General features: G+C 39.9%; 1 protein-coding gene across 3 annotated transcripts in view; it reads left to right on the top strand.

The window, feature by feature from the left end:
* Positions 1-23,878, top strand: part of hdlbpa (high density lipoprotein binding protein a) — a 76,634-nt gene that overhangs the window by 31,438 nt on the left and 21,318 nt on the right. For all 3 annotated transcript variants that reach the window (XM_072573125.1, XM_072573123.1, XM_072573124.1), the window contains exons 10-19: positions 224-328; positions 1,820-1,898; positions 3,485-3,624; positions 6,317-6,421; positions 6,636-6,749; positions 7,643-7,729; positions 14,007-14,138; positions 16,932-17,150; positions 20,103-20,324; positions 22,340-22,558. In XM_072573125.1, coding sequence (XP_072429226.1) covers positions 224-328; positions 1,820-1,898; positions 3,485-3,624; positions 6,317-6,421; positions 6,636-6,749; positions 7,643-7,729; positions 14,007-14,138; positions 16,932-17,150; positions 20,103-20,324; positions 22,340-22,558 — 1,422 coding nt within the window. The remainder of the gene's footprint in view (positions 1-223; positions 329-1,819; positions 1,899-3,484; positions 3,625-6,316; positions 6,422-6,635; positions 6,750-7,642; positions 7,730-14,006; positions 14,139-16,931; positions 17,151-20,102; positions 20,325-22,339; positions 22,559-23,878) is intronic.

Genomic DNA, 23,878 nt, shown 5'->3' with positions numbered 1-23,878 from the left:
ATGTAGTGAAGGTTATTGTTCTGCCATGATTTCTGAAATGTTTGCGTTATCTTTTGATAATTAGTCTCTGCCCTGCTGCAATCAATGACTTCTCTCTCTCATTCAGTTGTCTGATCACTACCTGGGTTTCCTATCTGGTATATGACTTGCAATGCAACTTTCTTGAGCACAACTTTTCTCTCTGGGGCTGAAATGTTTTTTGTTTGTTTTGTTCTTGATGCAGGTATACATTGAATTCACTGATGGTGAGGATAAGATTTGTCTGGAAGGCCCAACCAAGGAGGTGAAACAAGTTCAGGAGCAAATTGAAAGTGTTGTGCAGGATTTGGTGAGTGTTACTTGGAGCAGTGAAATTTACTGACGTGCGTAAGAGCAGGATTTCGGTGTATATTGGTTGCTGATTTTATACTTGGGTTTATAAGACAAATCCATTTTATGGCTGTATTTCTAAGTTTCATCTAAATGATGAACAAAAAGCTACTGTTACAGATTATCTATCATCAGACTAGCAAAAAATATTTTGCTGCGAAGTATTCCACATCACATCTGTACTTTTTAAATAAGTCCGCTGAGCAGCTTTGTATCGTATTTGAGTGAAATGAGTTTGAATTCAGATTCAATCCATAATTCACAACAGAAATGTATAATGTTATTGCCAAGATATCATATGTATGATACCTGGAACTACAGGATGGGGCAGGATTAGTGCTTAGAAATACAAATTAATTATGCTTGCAGATTTATGATCATGGGCCACAACTCTGACATACTGTAGGCATTTTTAACTTTTGAAACTGTAATGTTAAATTTTTTTATTTAAAAATCTCAACACCAGGCTGATCAGGTGACAACCACCTGATGAAGGAACAGAACTCCGAAAGCCAGTACTTCTAAATAAACATGTTGGACTATAACCTTGTGTTGTGTTGTGTTTTTAAACTTTTGTACACCCCAGTCCAAAATTGGCACCTGCAAATCATAGAACATATATTTTTTAATAGTGATACAACAAAAATTGACAGTAGATGTAAATTAAGTGGCTATCTGGAGAGGGTGGTGCACATTGTCACATTTTTAAAAATACAAAGATCGTTCAGAGACTGCCCAAAAAGTAACCAAAAAAACCCTATTTTTTTTAATATAAAATGCATGTTGCATTACTAATTTGGGGAGACTGAGTAATAAACAGACTCTCTCTTGTTTGAACTCCAAGAAAGCATGGTTAATTTGACTCCTTGTAAAACCATAAGTTTGTTTGCACCAAGAATGGGAACCATCTTGAAACTTTTTAAACATTTTTGTTGCTACCAAGTGAGGGGTTGAGTGCACAAAGAGAACCAGTTCATTCCCCACCACCCCCCTCCTAAACCCCAGGACCTTCCCAATTGTGAGTATTACATCGAGAACTGTAACAAAGTGGGGAAGCTCCCTGAAGAGTGTGCATAACAAAGTACATGGCAGTCCCATCAATATATGATATGGGGGATAGAAGTTAATATTTTAGGCTAAAGGTATTCCTGGCAGAGAGAGTACCCTGACAAAGATGGACAAACCTACGTTCTCCCTTCTAATGCTGTCAGCCAGCTTTGTTTGTCTAATATTACTTGGTTTTTGTGTTTCCTGTTATTTCTACTTTGTTTTATGGTGTATTTTTGTTTCACACTAAATATTTTTGGTTTGGTCAAGTTCTAGATTTTTTTAAAATGGTACATAATTTTTTTCTGGGATTTAGCACAGGATAGACTCTTGGTATGGTGCAGAATAGATGGTTTGCAAGCTGTTGAGGTATAATTGTTTTCTGTTAATATTTCAATTACAGGTGAATCGTATGGATTACACGGAATTAACAGTTGATCCCAAGTTTCACCGTCACCTTATTGGGAAGAATGGAACAAACAGTAAGTGTTGCTATGTATGTATACCAAGATATGATTGGACCTTGCACAACCCTTTTTGGGTGGTCAAAGAAGTTCAAAGATGGTCACTACTGTAGGAGGCAGGTTGGCTGACTTGTAATGAAGCAGAGATAAATATATGGCTACTGTAGTTGCTATTCACTTTTCTCATGTGACATCTACTTGGGATGCACCAAAGTTCCACAGTACTGTTATGCTAATCTTCCTGTACTGAGGGCTGAAATCTTTGGATCATGAGCTGAGAGATAGCAATGGATTCCTTGGAGCTTCACTGACAGCTTTTTGGGCCCTTTTAAATAACTGTCAGTATTTATAAGTGGGTGTAACCTAACTAGGAGAAAGTGAGGACTGCAGAGCAATCAAGAATGTTGTTGCTGGAAAAGCACAGCAGGTCAGGCAGCATCAGAGGAGCAGGAGAATCGACATTTCGGGCATAAGCCCTTCATTAGGATTGTAACCTAACTGGCTGATCCCTGAGGCCTGATTTGTTGTCTTGCAAAATTCAGTGGAAAAGTGGATGGTGTGTACTTTTAACAGCCACATCATCACCACCACCACCATCACCATCACCATCATCACCACCACCACCACTATATTGTCTCAGATTTCCAACCCCCTTGCCTCAGCTGTCACTGGTCTTCTCTTGCTTGTCTTTTCTCCCAACACCCACCACCATTGTTCTTTTGGACCAGGTCATTTGTAATCACCAATCTAAGGGCACTCTTGCATTTGGATAATTGATTATTCAGTTAGTTGATTTTCCTCTGGGGCTCAGTTTCTATGACGTTTGCTCCCCGTTCAGGGGACTATGCAAAGGCACGCTGTGCCCGAGCCCCCAACCACCATCCAGCCCCCACATTTTCCCCATCCATCCCAGGATAGCGGACTGTACATCAGCGATAAGACTGCTGCCTTTGTGGGGTAAGTCACCAAATATCACAGACATGCACCTCTGTCATGTACAGGAAAATATTGGAGAGATTATCTGGGGAAAGGGGTTCATCCCTGTGTGGAACTCCATGTAAAGTGTGTTGAGAGAGACAGGATTGTCCAGTAGTATTCTCGGCAGCATTTCAGTGAGCAGAGGTAATTCTTAATCATTGTATCTTTTGTTAAGGGTACAATCAGGGTTGAAACAGCTCTTTGACGTAATGTTTTCTCGGAACCGTTATCTCTTTTTTTTTGGGATAATCTGATAGTACAGAGGAACTTTTGATTATCTGAATATCTGCTTTGTTAATTTGCAATAGAATGGGGATAAAATGCAGACTTGACGTGGCACACTAGATAAACACTAACTACACACATTGAAGTGGTTTTAAGAACTTGCATTGTGAACCAGAAGAATCTGATTGCAAATCCCAGTAGTACCCCTCTTCCACCTAAAAGCTGGGTCCAGTTAAAGGGGAATATTGCATCAAAGTTATGGACTAACAAGAAATCTATTTTTATGCTCATTACAGCACTGAGATTTATCATAACCTGAGTTTCTGGGATCAAAATTTTAATATTATCCGAGCAAATGTTGGAACAGCTTTTTATTTTTAAAAAAATTCTTCTCTTCCAAGTAAATCGTATCAAGGATCAGTACAAAGTCTTAGTTCGCATCCCTCCTGATAACGAGAAGAGTAATCTAATTCGGATTGAAGGAGACCCTCAGGGAGTTCAAGATGCCAAGAAGGAATTGTTGGAACTTGCATCCAGAATGGTGAGCAGAGGACAATTCAAAAGACATAGGTGTTGTTAAAATGGAGAAATTTTCTAATCAACCTGTTCAGTGATGTACTACCCATTTTGGGAACAGATAGGGCCTCCTAAGGTAGGAGCTGCACTGCAGGAACCCTTTGCTGTTAAAAGGAAGTATACTGCTTCAGTCCCTTTGTTGGCTGCAAGTTATAATCTCACTGTTTCTGACAGCAATACTGAGTGGTTTTGTTTTCCATGCAGGGCTAGTTATGTACACTGCTTACAGTTATGGAATGTCTCCTTCTTTGGCTTGGTGTCATTTAGGCTTTGATCATTTTCCTGTGAAAAACGGTTTTGCCTGCGTGAAAGGTGTCGCATAAACTGATATTTATTAGTTTAAAACTAAGCCTCCCCTTTGCAAGCATTAAAGAGTTACTTAGTAAGTTGGGTGGTTTCTTGGTCACTAGTGCCAAGTTGCTGAAGCCAATTAACGTCTCCATTTCTGACTTGACTAAAATCTGCTGACTCCATGTAGACTGTGCATTTAAATTCTAAGTTTTTAGTTTGGTATAATTTAACACCACGTTCTTCCATTGGGTTAGTCTTTCCAATTAATTCAGTATTGCTTGTTTATGAGCTGAGCTGAGTTGAGCATGTTTGTTATATGAGAACTTACTGTTTGTTTGAAAGTAGCTTGCTGACCTTTTTATGATCAGTACAGAGTTCCTTTTGGGGAAGAGAACTCTTCTTGATGCCTGGCTCAGAATGTTGCCATTCCGTGCTCCCATGTCAATGTGATCACAGACACACTACAACATTTCAGAAAGATGAACCAAATATCCAACATTGCCAACTTTTGTATTATGTTTCATATCCTACTATAACTGGATAAGTCAGACCACATGCATTTTAAAAGGCATGGAATGATTATGGATAATCAATATAGTTTGTGTGTGGGAAATCCTGTCTCCCAAACTTAGATTGAGTCCTTTTTGAAGAAGTAACATGGAGGATTGATGAAGGCAGAATGGCAGACGTGATCTGTATGGACTTCAGTAAAATGTTTTGACAAGGTTCCCCATGGGAGATGGTTAGCAAGGCTAGATCCCATGGAATACAGCAAACTAGTCACTTGGATACGGAACTGTCTTGAAGGTAGAAGACTGGGTAATAGTTTGGGGGAGTTGCTTTTCAAACTGGAGGCTTGTGACCAGCAATGTGCCACACAGTTTGCTACGCTGTCCACTGATTTTGCAGATGACACCAAAAATTGGAGGTGTAGTGGAGAGCAAAGAAGGTTACCTCCGAATCCAACGGGAGTTTGATCAGATGGGCCAATGGGCTGAAGAGTGGCAGATGGAGTTTAATTTAGATAAATACGAGTTGCTGCAATTTGAAAAGGTAAAGAGCAGGACTTGTACACTTAATGGTAAGGTCATGGGGAGTGTTGCTGGACAAAGAGACCTTGGAGTGCAGGTTCATAGCTCCTTGAAAGTGGAGTCTCCGATAGATAGGATAGTGAAGGTGTTTGGTATGCTTTCCTTTATTGGTCAGAGTATTGAGTATAGGAGTTGGGAGATCATATTGCAGCTGTATAGGACTTAGGTTAGGCTACTTTTGCAATAGTGTGCAATTCTGGCCTCCCTGTTACATTTTAAGGATGTTGTGAAACTTGAAAGGGCTTAGAAAAGAGTTGCAAGGATGTTGGAGGATTTGAGTTATAGGAGAGGCCGAATAGGCTGGAGCTATTTTCCCTGCAGATTGGTGGCCTTTATAGAGGTGACGCTCATCTACCGATTCAATCAATAAGCACATCGACCTGGACCCAATATACCGACCACTGCAATGGACAGCTGGAACTGACAACTGGAAGCGGCAGATTCAAACCACTACAAATGCTGGCGGAAAGATCACAGAAGCGCTTCACAGGAGGCTCCCAAGCACTGAGGATGTCACCTAGATAGTGGACGAAACGTCTGCAACACAAATTCCCAGCTCGGCGAACAGAACCATAACAACGCGCACCCAAGCTACAAATCTTCTCAAACTTTGAACTTTATAGAGTTTTCTAAAACTAAGGGGCATGGATAAGGTAAATAGACACAGGTCTTTTTTTCCTGGGGTAGAAGAGTCCAGAGCTAGAGGGCATAGATTTAGGGTGAGTGGGAGAAGATATAAAAGGGATCTAAAGGGCAACTTTTTCTCTGGCAGCTTACTCAATTCAGAGGGTGGTATGTGTAATTTGTGGAGGCCGGTAGAATTACAACTTTTAACAGACACCTGGATGGGAACATGCAGAAGAGTGGTTTAGAGGGATATAGGCAAAATGCTGGAAAATGTGACTGGATTATTTTAGATATGTTTGGCAAGGACAAGTTGGACTAAGCTTCTGTTTCTGTGGTGTACATTTCTGACTGTTGGAAAGTTGATTCTGCTTTGTGCAGTTCATGAATTTCAATATAAGGCTGTTGCTGCTGTACGGCCTTCTGTTCTAAAATTGTTATGTCTAGAGATGCTTTTCTTCCACTCAGTGGGACACCAAGTGTATAATCCATATTATGACTTAAGATCAACGCAACCTGTATTAAAGCTAAGACCTTCCAAGTGCTACAATAACACCTGATTAAGTAAACTCTCATTATTAAGATAACAGCTGAGGGCATCTAATTTCATTTGATTGTCCTTTTGATTTTTAAAAAGCATTTGATTCACAGGAAAATGAACGCTCCAAGGATTTGATAATTGAGCATCGTTTTCATCGTACAATCATTGGCCAGAAGGGAGAGAAAGTTAAGGAAATCCGTGACAAATTCCCTGAGGTAACCAGTGCAAGGAGTTGAGTTTTATCACCTTCATTTTTCTCTAATTTTGTTTGGATTCCTATTGTATTAACTCTCTCTCTCTCTCTCTCTCTCTCTCTCTCTCTCTCTCTCTCTCTCTCTCTCTCTCTCTCTCTCTCTCTCTCTCTCTCTCTCTCTCTCTCTCTCTCTCTCTCTCTCTCTCTCTCTCTCTCTCTCTCTCGCCACAATTTAGGTGGTTATTAATTTCCCAGATCCAAGTCAAAAGAGTGACATAGTGCAGCTCCGTGGCCCCAAAAATGAGGTAGAAAAATGTGCAAAGTTCCTGCAGAAAATCGTGGCCGAATTGGTAAGTGATTTTTGCCATTCAGGAAAGTATCTGGAAAGGTAGTTCAGCAGAGCAAGAGTAGAACAAATAATCTTTGTCATACAGAAGCAAACATTTAAGAAAGGTCTGCATAGTTTTTAGCTGTTAAGCTTGGCTGGTGTATATAGCACCACTTGTACCATGACCCAATAGTAACAGAATGTGTTTTTGCAATTGAGTGTCACTGTCATGACCAGCATTTACTGACCCCCTCCCTAACTGTCCTTGAGAATCTGTAATGGTGCGTCACTGTGTTGAACTGATGTATTCTGTCTGATGCTGTTGGTACAGCCACAATGCTGTTAATGAGGAAATTCCAGGACTTCGACCCATGATAGTGAAGGCGAAGTGTTTAAAGTCTTTGTGACATCTTGCCAGCACATTCAATAATGTGTGAACGCTGGATCCACAGGTCTTGTAGGAAAACAAGTAAATGCTCCTGAGCAAATAGACACAAAAAGCTGCAGATGCTGGAATCCAAAATACAGGCACGAGGCTGAAAGAACACAACTAGGCAGGTGGTATCAGGAGGTGGAGGTCCATGTTTCAGGTATAACCCTTTAGGACCCTGAAAAAGTATTAGACCTGAAATGTTGTCTTCTCCACTACCTGATGTGTTCTTCCAGCCTCCTGACCATCTGTCCTGAGCACATACTGACCTGATTTTGATTGATTAACGGTTACAATATAATGAGAAACTTGTTGCCTGGTAGAAGATGGTGTTCTCAGATACTATCTGGGAGCTCAAATCTTCATTTATTTTAGGAGGGCAAGTGCACAAGTTGGAATGTATATATTATTTATGTCAATGTAATAGATGTATGTGTGGTCATTTCACTAATGTTGCCACTAATTACCATGATCTTCAAATTTAGGTGGAGAATAGCTATTCCGTCTCTGTGCCCATCTTCAAACAGTTTCACAAAAATATCATTGGAAAAGGAGGAGCAAATATCAAGAAGGTACGTGTACATAGTGTGTGGTGACCCTTTAAAAGAAAGTGGGTCAAGTCAGAACTTGGTGACAATCTGATTATCTTAGGACATTCTGATATTTGATTTCAAAGTAAGTGTTCACTGGGCTGGGTGTGGCAATGCACATAAGTAAATTAATGGTTTGTTTTCTTCTGGAATTATAGATTCTATGGTTTCCCTTCAGATCAACTGAGAAAATTGTGACTAATTGAATGGGTAGGCTAGAGGTCAAAGCCGCCTTCATGAAGCCACACAATGGATGAATGGGTTCTGTTTGTGACTTTTGAATCATTCTGCGTCAAGCTGATATGAACTTGAGGGAATTAGACTTCCTTGGGAAGGATTTTTTTTTAGAAAAACCTTGCCCATGTGCAATTACAATATTAAATTAACATCCCTGACATTTAAGGTTGATGTTCCTATCAGTTCTTGGGGACCATTTAAGCCATAATACTGAGAAACAGCAAGCCACTTACTTTCTTCTTATTACCTGATCTGCCTGTCTTAAATTTATACTGGTAGCTTTTGACAACTGCGAGAACACAACACCAAACTCTGTGTGTCTCTCTCTTTATTGAAACTGTCAAGTTTTTTTCTGTTACCAGTCAGGTTCTTGTTGAATTTTAGTGCTGCTAGATCAAGGTTTATGCCCTTGGGTCCAATTAATTTATATAGGCACAGTGAAAGAAACAATGTCAATGTTGGTAAGTTCTTTCAGTGTAATAAAACTAAGGGTTTGTCTAAATTGGAAAAACAAGATGGCACAGTGGTTAGCACTGCTGCCTCACTGCGCCAGAGACCCGGGTTCAATTCCCGCCTTAGGCGACTCTCTCTGTGTGTGGAGTTTGCACATTCTCCCCGTGTCTGCGTGGGTTTCCTCCGGGTGCTCCGGTTTCCTCCCACAGTCCAAAATGTGCAGGTCAGGTGAATTGGCCATGCTAAATTGCCCGTAGTGTTAGGTAAGGGGTAGATGTAAGGGTATGGGTGGGTTGCGCTTCGGTGGGGCGGTGTGGACTTGTTGGGCCGAAGGGCCTGTTTCCACACTGTAAGTAATCTAATCTAATCTAAGACCTTGGCTATTAATCATATCCATGCTCCTCATGACCGTATAAACTTCAATAAAGTCACTCAGCCTCTGACGCTCCAAGGAAAATAGACACCACCTATTCAGTTTCTCCCTTTTAGCTCAAGCTTTCTACCCATGGCAATGTCCTTGGAAATCTTTTCTGAACCCTTTTCAAGTTTCCTAACATCTTTCCTAAAGCAGAGAGACCAGAACTGTGCACAATAGGCCAAAAGTGGCCTAACCAATGTCCTGTACGGCTGCAATTTGATGTCCCAACTCCTAAACTCAAGACTCTGACCAATGAATGATGCTGTTTGAGTATTCTATATTTCTTTACCTCTTTTCTAACCCCTTCGTGCAGAGAAGCCAGTATCCAATCAAGTCACCCTTTTTATTTACTTGTGCATAGTATACTGTCTGTGGCCAACCATCTCTGAGTCAGTTGCCTAAACTGAGATTCTCCTCTCTTGATTTATATTAGTCAGCCAGGGCTCTCCTGATTTGGCCCAGGTTAACAACCCCAATCAATGCCCCGATTAGTCAACAAGGTCAACTTCTTTCCAATCATTATACTATTTGCATCTATCCAAATCCATGAATCAGGACCAGAGTTAGAGCAGACGTAAAGGAACTGAATGGCCTGTCATTGAATAAGAAGATGGCTGATCTGATAGCAATCTCAAATTACATTCCTACTACCCCATAACATTCATTCTAACACTTTTTTTTTTACAAGCATACATTTCCCTCTGCTTAACAATATTCAAGGACTTTATCCTGAAAAGGTGGTGAAAGTAAAGTTCCAAAAGTACATTTTTCTCAGGGAGGAAAAAAAATTGCCTAATCAGTTTTAAATGGATGACTCCTGATTTTATTTATTTTTTTTAAAGATTTGTATTCCCAGCTCAAGATAGTCAGTGGACGAAATATCCTCCCTTTATTCACCCTAGTTTTCCAGAACCATTCATCCTTGATCTAACCATAATCAGCATATTTTGCATATGTTAATTAAGGTGAGGTTAACACCTTTATCTATCTGAGGAAGGGATTGCCCTTTGATAAGTGACCATGACACAATTTTAGCATTCACTTTCACAAGTGAGAACCTTGAATCAGTAAAATTCAGTAAGGAGATACAAAAGGTTGAGGGCCAAGTTTGGTAGAGTGGACTGGGAAATAAGTTTAGCAGAAAATATGGTTGAGTAGCAAGGCAGACGTTTTAAGAAAGTAGGCCATAACTCATCCCTGTGATAAAGAAGGATTCTGGAGGGGTTTAACCATGGAAGTTGATCACCAGATTGAAACACAATGGTAAAGATTGGTGATTAAACCAGAAAATAATTTATTAGACAAAGACTTAAAACCTATGACCAATTAACAGGGAGAGAAAGTAAATGGAGGGTAAATAAGCAGGTAATATCAAAACAGATAGTAAGAGCTTCTTTGACTATATTAAAACTGAGGCTAAGGTTAACAAAGGCCCCTTCAAGAACGAGGTTCAAGAAATAATGTGGAACCAGGAAATATAAGAGGAGTTGTATAAATAATTTTTGTTAGAGGACGCCTAATATTGTTTCCAAAGTACTAAATAATTGAGGGTCAAAAGGAGGAGTAGTAATAAACACAGCTATCAACAGTGGAAAAAGAAAGCTCACAGCTGAAGACCAGCAAGTGCCCTGGACCTGGTGGGTTCAACTTGGCTTATTAAAGAAAATAGCTACAAAGATAGCAGTTATGCTACTAGAAATATTCCAAGAATTATTTATGTTGCAGTTTTATAATCTTCTAAGACTTCCCAACGTAATACCCTCATTATGGCCAGTTAGCTTAATGTCTGTTACTTGGGGAAAATGTTCAAGTATCTAATAGCAGAATATTCAAAAACACGAGTCAGCTGTCCTTCATGAAGGAAAAATAATGCCTCGTGAATTTGAGGTGACAAGTATGATAAAGGTGAACTGGTAGTGTAATATATTTGGATTGTCAAATATTATTTGATGAAGTGTCACATGTAAGGCTAAGAGCCCATGGTGAGGGTGGTGTATAGGAACAGCACAACCTAGGTTATCATAACAAGATCTCCAGGTCCCGTAAAAAGTTATCCATTATCTAAGCAATCGGTTATCTGAACAAAATACTTCCCGCCCGTCTTGTTTAGATAATCAAAGTTGTCCTGTGTCGAGGATTTGCTGACTGATGGAAGATGGTTGGAATAAATGAAGGCACTTTTAAGTGACCACTTGTAACTCTGGGAATACCACAGGCATCAATGCTGTACCATGATTATTTACAACATGTACGAACAGCTTGGGTAACTGAAGCAAATTCAAGAACAATTTTGTGGCTGACTGGGTGAGAAGGCAATTGATCAACATGACCATTTGTAGAAGGATTTTGTCAGGTTGTGAGTAGGCACAATCTTGGCAAATGGACTACAGAGGAAGCTTTCATTATCTGAATGAGATGGGCAGGCAGTATTTTGTTGGGATAAACAGTTATTCTGATAACTGATTCAATACCTTGCCTCTGGGACTTTGGAGTTTTGAGGTTTCCTTTTACCCCTGTCTGCCTGCCTTTTTTCCCCCCTCTCTCTGTCTCTGGGTTTGTTTCTGAACTGACACATACTTGTGTGTAAGGGACCTGCAACATTGCTGAAACCTCTCCCAGCCACTGCTTCACGTCAATGGGGTTGACAGAGTGAGCACTTGCCTGTTCTGAAGACTAGGCAGCAGCAGCACCCACCCCCACCGTGCTGTGTGCTTTCATCTCTCCACATTTCCAGCCAGCAAATGGAGTGAAGCAACCAGATCCGTCTTACCTCGTCTCCTCAATGGGACTCCAGAACAAAATGAAGTAACAGAATGGAGGCGACAGCTGGACTGGATGCTAACAGCATGCAGCCACAGACCACATTTTGTCCTGTACAGGGCAGAGTTAGAACTTCTCAATGTTGGAGAGATTATCTGGGGAAGTGGGGTTTAAGGGTACACCCCTGTGTAGAACTCCAGGGAAAGTGTGCAAAGAGACAGTGGGCAGGAGGTCTGCATTTGGAGACAGTGCATGGGCTCCCATTGAGTCCAGGACTGTTCTCAGCAGCATTTCAGTAAGCTGAATTCACTTCACTTTCTTTTCTTTGTAAACAAAAGACGCGATCAGTCTTTTTTCGGTACCTTGAGATCATGTAATCAAGATTCTGCTGTGTAGTGGGAAATGAGGTTGTGGGCTTTGACGGAACGAGTAGAGGCACTGAATGTTATTTGAATAATAAATACTGTAGAAATCTGTAGGAAAGAGCCAACTGGGGATCAGTGTGCCAAAATGGCCAAAAGCTAGTATCTAGGTTCAGTAGGTACTAGGAAATGTAAATGGAATATTGACCTTTTTTTGTTTCCAAGGGTTTGGTGTATAAACATAGGGAAGTCTTAAATCCCTACAAGACGTTCGTTAAGCCATCCTTAACTGTGAACAGTTTTGCCTTCCTTATCTGAGGAATGATTTATACTGGCATTGGAGGCAGTTCAGAGGAGGGTCACTGGATTGATGCTGAGTATGAGGTGAGGTTGTGTAGGTTAGGCTTCTACTTTTGGAGTTTGGAAAAATGAGGTGACATTATTGAAACACCAGATTCTTAGGGAGCTATGAGGGAATATGCTTTCTCTTGTGGGAGAGTCCAAGACCAGTGAGTATAATGAGTAAGTGAGTGCACATTTAAGACTTACGGAGGATTTTTCATTTTTTTTTGAGGGTAATGAACCGATAGACTTCTGTCATAAAGAATTCGATCAAGGCTGGGTCATTACATTTATTCAAGGCTAAGATAGACCCATTTTTAATTGGGAAGGAAATTGAGGATAATAGGTGAAAAGGCAGGAAAACAGAACTGATTATCAGATCAGCCATTATCTTTTGCATAGTGGAACAGACTTGATGGGCTGAATGGCCTGTTTCAGCTTTTAAATATTGTGGTCTTGGGGACCTTCTATTTTGATTCAGTCAGTCTCTTACTCTTACGTTGCAGTGGGCACTAGCTTATCCCTTCCCCCATAGGAGAACCTGCCCATTGAAAGTATTAGTCAAATAAAACTTGTCAGAACTACCTCCGGTGTATTTACATATTCCTAAATGTGACACATATTGTGTACAGTGTCAAGATGCAGTCTCAACAGTACCCTGCATAATTAAAACATAAGCTCTGACTCTTTTATATTCAATTCCCCTCCTGATATATGATGAATTCCGAGTAACTTACCTAATTACTTTACCCACATACAGTTTTAGCAATTCATGTGCAAGAACATAGTGATCCCTCTGCATTCCAGTAATCTCTTAAGATTTAGATAGTACACTTAATTTTGGCAGAAAGAATAAAATTGACAATTTTGCAATTCTCCACATTATATTCCATTTGCCAGATCTTTGCCCACTCACTTAACCTCTCAATATCTTTCTGAAAAGGGCATGCAGAGGCGACTATTTACTTTCCTATCTTTGTGTTGTCAACAAATTTGGCAACTGGGTCTACTTTTCTTCATCCAGGTCTATGTAATCTTCCAACTGCCTGAATTCATCCATGCGTAAAAAGTCCCTCTATGATAGGTTAATTTGAATAATCTAGTAAAGAGGGATCAAATTGGCTTGCTTAATAGGAAATGATGTATTCTATCTATCCACTGATCCATAAAAATAAACAGTTTTGCAGTCATCTAATTCTGCATTATTGAAAAATGCTGACTGCTTTTTGGGAATTTTTGTACTATTTTTGAGGGAAGTTTTTCCCCTCTTGTGATTTAAGGGTTTGTGACTCAATTTGTCTGCTCTCCTAGCTCGCTCTTTATATTAAAAAAAAAATTTGTTAACTATTTGTTTGCAATTTATCTCCTGAGTTCTGAGCACAAATGAAGATCAGTTTCAATTAAAACACCTAATTATAAATTATTTTAGCCGCCTTTTAAAAGAATTTAATCGGATTCTGAATGAGTCACTGACTAGGCATTTACTGTCTTGATAGTCATAATTCAATCCATTTCACCTTCACCTCACCCCCCCCCGAGTATTCTTGCCAACCCTGTTTCTAGGGAGAAATGTTTATATTCCCATGACAACAGCTGTCATTCTGGCTTCCACTGATCAGTTGGCCAGGCTAGAAAAAGTTCTACTGATGTCTAAGAAATTTGCTGATTGTTTTTCAATTCTTTCCAGATCCGTGAGGAAACTAACACAAAGATTGATTTGCCAGCAGAAAACAGCAATTCTGAAATGATCGTTATCACCGGGAAAAAATCCAACTGTGAAGTGGCTCGCAGCAGGATCCTGGCCATCCAGAAGGAATTGGTATGAGCTGCTTTCTGCTAGTTTACAATGTAATAGTTCAGCTTTTCTCATTTAAAGAGGGGGATTCAAAATCGTTCTGTTGCAGAAATTCTAACGAATTTTCATTCTACTTTCTTCCCTTCATTAGTCTGTACAACCAAGCGTTTAAAATGTGTAAATCTTGCAGAGAAATTTCAAGACAACTCCAAGACCATATCCAACCTGCAAGCACACTAGAAACGAAATTTGTAGTGTTGGGGACATTGAAACTTTGAGAACAGAAGACCACTCCATTTGTCGCAATGTTTTAAGAACTGGATTTAATCCATTCTCTTGTACTAAAGTTAGTTGATTGAAGCAGAAGGTTAATGTTTCCACACTTGCCATGCATGCAATATTTCAGAGGAAAATCTCCAAGTTAATCAGGAGATTTGGAGGACAGGAGCTGAATTATGACTAAACTTTGGGACACAGAAGTTGCTCTTTTTTTTTTGGTTTAATGATCAGGACTGACAAAGCCCTAGTAACTGCAAGATTTAAAAACCTGCTTTATTGGAAAATGCTGCACTGAGTTGCTCATCTGTGGCATTGTGGAACAGAGGAATTTTATGATTTTGTTTTCCTCCCACCCCAAAACTTTGATTTGATACACAAGTCATGCAAAGGTTGCATGGATTTATCAAATCCAATGTATGAAACAGGAGCTAAATTGACTTTGAGTTCTTGAAGTATCAGAGAGCTACTCCTGGTAGCTTTGATTATATGGGCATTTTCATTTGCTAGCAACTTTAGTTTGCTAGCTAAGTTGAAGCCCATGGAATTAAGGGGACAGTGGCAGCATAGATGCAAAGTCGGCTGAGTGATAGGAAACAGAAATGATGAATGTTTCTTTGTCCGTCTGAAGGAATTTATACACTTCTATTAATACCAGGGCCACAGTTGTACATTAAAGGCTGAGACTTGAAGTGTGCAGAGACCAATTTCATCATGTGCAAATGGCACAACTTGGAAGCATTGTGAACTGCAAGGAAGATAGTAATGAGTTTCTTGAATTGATAATTCCAAGTCTTGAGGTGTTCAGAAAGAAGAAATGGAAAATAGTTGTTTCCACTAATGTAAGGGGAAAAAAAACCCTCTTTACAGCAAGTAGTTATCAACTGAAATGAAGTGCCTGAGTAATAATTGTTCCAAATCCCACCTTTTTATTTACAAGATTGATAATGCAAGTCCAAGTATGAGGAAAGATTATATGAATTTGGCCTATTTTCTCTAAAATTTAGAAGGTTAAAAGGTGGTCTGACTCTAGTCTTGGTATTAATGAGAAAAGACAGGGTAGATTAATATAAACTATTCCCACTGGTTGGGGATTCTAGCTTGAGAATTAGGGTCAGACCATTAAGGAGGGATGCTAGGAAGCACTTCACACAGAGGCAGATATTTGGAGCACCAAATGGTAATGGATGCAGCATCAGTTGTTAATTTTAAAATTTCGAGATGTTCCTAAAGGAAATGGGTTGGCACCCGAAGACAATAAAAACTGATGGGTTCCAGGCAAAGGGCAAGGAATTGGGGCAAATTAAATGACTCTTGTAGAAAGCTTTCAGACATTCAACTGTATGAATCCCATGCTATAACTACTCTGATTCTAAGAGTAGTCCTCCTTTTTTACCTATTCTGCCATTCAACAAGATCCTGGTTGGTCGCCTACCTCCATTCCATGTGCACAAATGTGTACATGCATCAATACCCATCTCTCTTTATTTGATTTTTCCCAAAAATCTTTTGATATCTGTCTTGAACTTGCTGTTTTGGGCATAAGCCCTTCTTCAGGAATGAGGAAAGTGTGTCCAGCAGGCTAAGATAAAAGGTAGGGAGGAGGCACTTGGGGGAGGGGTGTTGGAAATGCGATTGGTGGAAGGAGGTCAAGGTGAAGGTGATAGGCCAGAGTGGGGTGGGGGCAGAGAGGTCAGGAAGAAGATTGCAGGTTAGGAAGGCAGTGCTGAGTTCGAGGGATTTGACTGAGACAAGGGGAGGGGAAATAAGGAAACTGGAAAAATCTGAGTTCATCCCTTGTGGTTGGAGGGTTCCTAGGCGGAAGACACACTTTCCTCATTCCTGAAGAAGGGCTTATGCTCAAAACATTGATTCTCCTGCTCCTTGGATGCTGCCTGACCTGCTGCGCTTTTCCAGCAACACGTTTTCAGCTCTGATCTCCAGCATCTGCAGTCCGCACTTTCTCCTTGAACTTGCTGTGCCCAAGTGTCCATCATTCTCGTGGTAGAGCATTCCATAGATTCACAAATGCTTGGAGAAGTTCTACTTCAGTCCTAGAAACGTGTGCGCACTTCAGGAGCAGGACTGAGCCACTTGACACTTCAAGCCTGCTCCATAACAGCCAGTGGTTGATGTGATTATTCTACGATACTGTCCATCTCCATCTTTCACCTCCCTTTCTGGCTTTTTTTAAAAAATCGTAATTATCCCTACTTTAACAATATTCAAAGACTCCTTTCAAAGACTAGTCCTAAATGGCAGCACCCATAGTCTCAGATTGAGCCCATGGTATAAATTCCCAGCCAGGGAAATAGTGTTAAATTGGGGGAACAAAGGGTTCTCAAACATTCTATGCATGACTGAGACTGTAAATCAGTTTACACCTGTGGAATCTAGTTTAATTAAAACCTGCATTGATGACAACTAAGCTCTCTTTAGATACTTGGAATCCATGCTTCAATGTTGATGTTCCCTTAATCTTTTCACAAGCAAAATAATCTTTCCAAAGAGAAATATTTGATGTTTTGTTTTTCACTCCAGGCAAACATCACAGAGGTTGAAGTGTGCATTCCTGCTAAACTCCACAATTCTCTGATTGGTGCAAAGGGCCGTTTTGTCCGTTCCATCATGGAAGAGTGTGGTGGAGTGCACATCCATTTCCCTACTGAAGGATCAGGCAGCGACACAGTCACCATAAGGGGATCTACTGAAGAGGTTGACAAGGCCAAGAAGCAGCTCCTTCATTTGGCTGAGGAAAAGGTACCATGTTGCTGGAAAAACGGGCAATGCTTCGGTCATGCAGGATCATAGAAAGTTGGTCTGTAAGGAAAGAAAGAGTTCAGGTTACATGTCAGAACACTCTTTTACCAGAACTTAATGTATTTCTGTTTTTTCAGATTTTCACTTTTTTTGCTTTTGTGCCTTTTTTATACTGTTGAGATTTTTGAGTACTCTTGTACTGTGTTTGATATCCTCTTTTTTTAGAATGTGCTTGAGTTGTCCATCTTTGTAGTTGGGGAGAAGATTTATTTTGAATAAATGCTGGTGGAATACTCTGGAAATATTATTATGCTCCTTCCTGCAGCAGTGAGCTGTCAGACATGACTCAGTGGAGACTGCACTGTTCTCTGAATCAGGGAGTTGTAGGTTCAAAATATATGCCACAGATTTTTGAGCTCATGATCCAGACTGACACTAGAGTACAGTATGAAGGTCTTGCAATGCAACGGGAATTGTTGTCTCTCAGATGAAATGTTAAACAAGGGGCTCTCTTCTCCCCTCTGCATCTGAAGAATTTCATAATGTTATTACAGGAAGGATTATCGGCTTTGCGAGGGATCAGAAGAACTTTATTAGAATCTTGTTGGGAATGGAAGGTTTGAGTTGTAAGGAGAGGCTGGATAGTTTGGGACTTCCATTTGTGGAATGAACTGCCAGAGGAAGTGGTGGATATGGGTACAGCTACGGTTTACAAGACGTTTGGATAAGTACATGATTGCTTATGTTTGGCTGGGTATGGGCAGTGCACAGGTAGGTGGGACTCATTTTAGTCTAGAATTATGGTTGGCAGGGACTGAAGGATCTTTGTGTTGTATGATTCAACTTCTCAGTGTCATAGTTAATATTTAACTCTTGATGTACTCTGCACCTAAATGCATGATCTAGTCAATCTCTCGTTGTTTTGAAGTGTTGCTGTGCGTAAGTGTCAGACCATGTTTCCTCTATTACAATGGTATTACTGTCTTCAAAATTAATTCGTCCGGTGAAAAGCATTTAGGAGTGTTTTTGAGGATGTAATTGATTTGACATTATATAAACCCAGGCTAGTTTGTTGTTTTTTCTGTTGTTCAAGTAATGACTTGATTTGTGTCACTTGCCAATTCGCTTATAAAGGGCATAGGCGAACAAATAAATACTCCACATAGGACGTCTGAAGCAGAGAAATGCTGACCTGTTTGGAAAAGCAAGCTAGATTGTGTGTTGGTTGGATAGCTACAATTCCTGACAGTTACTGTTCACAGTAGTACCATGTCCACTTCAGTAGTACCAGTTGAATGAACAATGCTCCATGCTGTAATTTGCATGTGATCAGTGAATATAATAACTTGCTTATCCTTCTTTTATGGAGTGACCAAACTCATGAGATTTATTTGGGTTATCTGAAATAAAATAAAAGCACTAGCCCTCAACTAAGATCTTTAACATACAAATGAACCAGGAGCAGTGCAGACCACTCAAGCCTGTTCTGCCACTCTGATATATTGACTGATCTGTTACTCTGCATTCACATCTCCCTCTCACCTTTCACTCCTTACTTATCAAAAATCTGTCTACCTCTGTCTTATAAATATTCAAAGGGTCTGCATTCACTACCTTCTTTTGAGGAAGAGTTCCAAAGACGCATGACTGAGAAAAGTGTCTCTTTATGTCTGTGTCTTAAATAAGCATCCTCTTGCATTTCAACAATGATCCCTGGTTCTAGTTTCTCCCATTAGAATACATCCTTTTACATTCTCTCAGATCAAGGTCCCTCGGGATCTTGTATTTCAATCAAGTCACCCCTTGCTCTTCTAGACTTTTGGATACAAGCCTGGTAGACACAATCTTTCCTTAAAAAGCAATTCACCTATTACAGACATTGGTCTCAGAAAAAAACCTTCTGTGAGCTACTTCTATTATGTTTGTGTTCTTAAATAAAATAAAAAGCCCAATACTTTCTGCTATACTCCACATCTAGTCTCACCATTTTCCCCAAAGCATAGTGTTCCTACTTTTGAACTCCACTTTTTCACAATAATAACCTTCTATTAAATGACATGTTATGAACTTTCCCTATCACTGAAAATGCAAGTTAATGTTTTACATTTTCAATACTCTCATCCTCTGCATCTAAGAGCTCTACAATCTCTCTAACTCACTGTCTTTTTTTTTAGATAACTTATTAACATGCGTTCAACCACAGATGGATTAGCATATGCAGTTCTGGTACAAATGCTTTGGAAGGACGTGATTGTACTGGAGAGGGTGGAGATGAGATTCACTGGGATGTATCCTGAGATCAAAGTCTATTGTGAGGAAAGACTGGATAGGCTGGGTTCAATTTTTTTTATGGACCAGAGGTGGCTGAGGGGGAATCTGATTTGAGGTATACAAAATTTCAGAAGTGCAGGCAGGGTGCCTCCAGCAAAGTGCTGAGGTTTTAGGTCAGGAGTAAGTAGTTAGAAAAGATCGGAGGAAAGATTACTTTTTTCAGAGGGTGGTAAATATGTGGAAAGTGAGAGGGTGGTGGAGGCCAGAACACAACATTTTAAGAAGCATCTGGATGAGCTCTTAAAATGCCAGGGCATAATAAACTTTGGACCAAGTACAAGTAAATGGGATTAATGTAGTTTGGTGTTTTGTTGGTCAACATAAACATGGTGGGCAAAGAACCTGTTTCTATGCCATATGACTTTCTGTACGAAAGGTGTATGGGGAATAGGATGATGTCACATTTTATTAAGACTGTGAAGGATGCAATTTTCCAGAATTAAAGTCAACTGCTATATGGTGAAACCTTACCCAGTGAATCATCTTATCTATCTTTGGATATGTATTACTCTTCATTCCTGGGTTTGGCAGATTTTAGATTTGCTCTTTTCTCCTGATTTTTTTTTTTTGTTTGAGCAGATAGCAATCTGTTTGCTAAATACTGTGTACATCTTTTCCCAGCAAATCAAGAACTATACCAGTGAACTGCGCGCCAAACCAGAATATCACAAGTTCCTCATTGGACGTGGTGGTGCCAACATCCGCAAGGTGCGCGACAATACAGGAGCCCGGATAATTTTCCCTACAGCAGATGACAAGGATCAAGAGCTGATCACTATTGTCGGTACAGAGGAAGCTGTCAAAGAAGCTCAGAAAGAACTGGAAGTCCTTATTAACAACCTGGTAAGATTGCTTTGACTTGGACTGGATTCTCTTCCTGCAATTATTTTCCATTTGTGTTCTCCGAGGCACTAACTTGTGCTGGGAAATGGTTCAAACTTTTGGGAGACCCCATTTTTTCCTATCCATCGCACATCTCTGAATACTTCAGCCAAGTTCCTATTCTCTGTTCATATGTTAACTACCGGTGCTAGCTTGATCTGCTTGGGGAAGCACCTGAAATACAAAATTCCAAAAATTTACAACTGAGTGAAGAAAAACTCCCTATTATAAAAGAGATGCTGTACTATGGAGCATGTTCAAAGGTGAGATTGATGGTTGAAATGTAAGGGGATTGAGGAATTGGGTGGGATAATAAAATTGAGTTGGAAGATTAACCAAGATCTTATTGATTTGTGGAGCAGGCATATGAGGTGGGCAGGCTGACTGACTTTTGTTCCTGTACATTAATCTTGGGGAGTGACTAACGCCTAAACTATCCTGAAATTTCCATATTCTTTCCACAAGAAGTTAGATGGTGATTTGTACCAGAATTCAGAGATAGTGGCCAGTTATTTTCTGACTGAGACCTGTGTTGGCTGGCCAGAGATGTAGTCTGCATGGCTCAATGCCAAAGGTGATAAATTTGTTTGCTGAAATATTGCAAAAGCCTGTCCTTATTTGTCAGCTGCCAGTACAGGGTGTATCAGGAGACATCTGAGTAGTGGGTTATGTGTAAGGGCATACCTGAAACAAGAAGACTCTCTAAAAAGGAAACTGTGGGACAGGTAAACACTGAAGGGATAATGGGTGTCAAGTGTTGCAGTAACAACCATAATGCAGACCATCCACTAAGCCCAAATACTGACTGGCAAAGAGGATAAAAGGAGGACCTGTGACTCTATTTGTGAAAATGAAAATATAAGCAGGCTTCCTTACAGATATTGGCTGTTTTTGATAGATTTCTAATTCTAAATATTTTAAACAATCAATGAATGATTCTTTAATATAATGCCTTGGTTTATCTTTACTCTTTAACAGGCAGCTTATTGTCTTGAGTGACATACAGATTGCAATCAAGTGTGGATTGTGAGAACAGATTACTTCTCACTTACCAATATTTCTATTGAGTACACATCAAAGATGTGGATGAGCATATTAAGTAAAGTATTTCCTAGTTTGTTGATGAGACAAAGCTGGTTGCAGTGACAAGTAAGACTTTGTTTTGTGACGATTCAGAAAACTTGTTGATCATTACAAGGCAAATGCAGTATAACATGGATAAATGTGAAGTTTTCTGCTAAGTAGGCAAAATAATGGGGTGGAGTATTATTGAAATGATTGATAGATTATGGAAATATTCATCTGCAAATGCACCTCTCTACCTTTTTTTGTTCACCATTATAAAAAGCATGCAGGTACAGCACGTTGTTAAAGCCAATGTATGTTGACTTTCATTTGCAGTGAAGTTTGAGTACTGGAGCAAGAAAGTCTTACTGCACCTGTACAACTGAGATCACACCCAGAGTATTGTATGCAGTTTTGGTTCCCTTGTGTAAAGAAAAGAGATGTTTCTGTAGAAGGAATGTAATTAAGGTTAACCTGATTGATTGTTGGGATAGCATATTTGTGCTATGAGTGGAGATTAAGTTGACTGTCTGTACTCATTGCAGTTTAGAAGAACAATAGGGGATCTTGTTGAATTGTCTCAAATTCTGACATGGCTGGTCAGACATTTTGCAGGATGTTGCACCAAAGGTCACAGTCAGGATATGCAGTAGGCTGTATCAGTCTGAGATGAGAATAAATTCCATTACAATATGGTGAACCAGCAGAATATTAAAGACTCTGGAGACAATGTCACTGAATAGGTTTGCAAAAGAAATAGATCGTTTGGAAGCTAGTGGGTATCAAGAGGAATGGCAAGAGATCAGGTATGTGGCAGTCATGATGTTGAAAGGCGGAGTGGGCTCGATGAGCTGTTCAGTGTAGATTAACTTTTTGTTTCCCTTTCTTTACTTCATTTCTTTGCGTTGCAGGACAATGTCATAGAGGATGCAATGACTGTCGATCCCAAACACCACCGATATTTTGTGATTCGCCGTGGACAAGTTTTGCGGGAAATCGCTGATGAATATGGCGGTGTGATGGTCAGTTTCCCCCGTACTGGAACACAGAGTGACAAGGTGACACTGAAAGGTGCCAAGGATTGTGTGGAGGCTGCCAAGAAACGCATGCAGGAAATCATTGAAGATCTGGTATGAATAGTTCATTGATATCTCTGATCTCACATTTTTGATCATCAATTATGAATCATTTAAGACATTAAATACCAAATTTTGGTATTGAATCAAATTCCATGTTATTGAAAGGCAGAATGCTCACTGAATTTCTTGTACCAAGTGCAATTGCAAAGTACTGAAGTATCTAAGCCTGAATCTAGCAGTTTAATGTTTTATGTGACTGACGTTGTCTGCCCTCCACACGATCTCAAGTTGAAGTGATTTAATTATACATCATTATACCAGTTTCCCTTTTGAGGGACTGCATTCTTCTTTTCCCCTAACTTGGATTAAGATGGTCAAGAGAAGATTAATTTCAATAGATGCCGGTAGTTCTTAAGTCTTTAAATGATGTTCCTTCCTCTTCAGCTCAGCCCAACGCTGCCATCTCTCTCCTTGGGTACATTTTTTTTTGCCGGTGTGGGACAGCTTTTTTTATAGACTAATTAGTCTAATTTGATTCAATACCATGTTACAGTTCTGTTGGGATGGCATGTTGGAAATCGAGCCTTGCTATTTACAGACCCATCACAAAAGTTAAGATTTTTAAAATAAGTAGATCAGATTCCCCAATTTGTCTGATTTCTAGGATTGGAAAGCATTGACTGTGTCTCTGTACTTAACAAGAATTACTACTTATTACAAGTGACTAGATTCCAGCAACAAGTAAACAGTTATAAACTATCAGCATGTAACGTGACCAATTGAGACCTAATCCCTTTATAATCATGTTCTGTACAGACGGACAGACAGGTATAAATAGGCTGAGTGGAAGAAAACTAGGAAGGCAGTTCAGTGATTTGTTAGTGGATTGCTGAGATCCTTATGCTGGTCAGAACATGGCTGTTCAGTCCTCCTCCAGATGCTTCACTGTTTTGCAAGAGACCTGAAGTGGCTGATTTACCTTGGAGAGCTGATTTTATCAATTAAGAATCTCAGCTTAAACTCAGCTAACTACTGAAGGAAAGATTTAATTGGTTTTCTTCAGGCTTAATGTGGGCTTTGATGCAGAGAACAATGAAACTGCTCCAGAGCTGGTGGCGATCCAATCACTTCTGTCTATCTTATACCAGCCCCATGCTGTTCAGTTATTTGAGAGCCAGTCACATACCAGTCAAAAAGCTTTTGTCATTGCATGCCTGCTCATGTATAAGAATTGAAATTCAGTACCTTGCTGGAGCTGGTTGAATATGTATCAATGTTATGATACTACACATGTAAGCTGCAAGCTATAGATAGAAATTTTAAAGTTTATTGCATCCAGTACAATGTGTTTTGATTTGTCCCATCAGCAGT

Source organism: Chiloscyllium punctatum, chromosome 6 (assembly GCF_047496795.1).
Source record: "Chiloscyllium punctatum isolate Juve2018m chromosome 6, sChiPun1.3, whole genome shotgun sequence".
In the NCBI taxonomy this organism is placed as follows: domain Eukaryota; kingdom Metazoa; phylum Chordata; class Chondrichthyes; order Orectolobiformes; family Hemiscylliidae; genus Chiloscyllium; species Chiloscyllium punctatum.
This window is presented reverse-complemented; position numbering and strand designations above follow the sequence as displayed.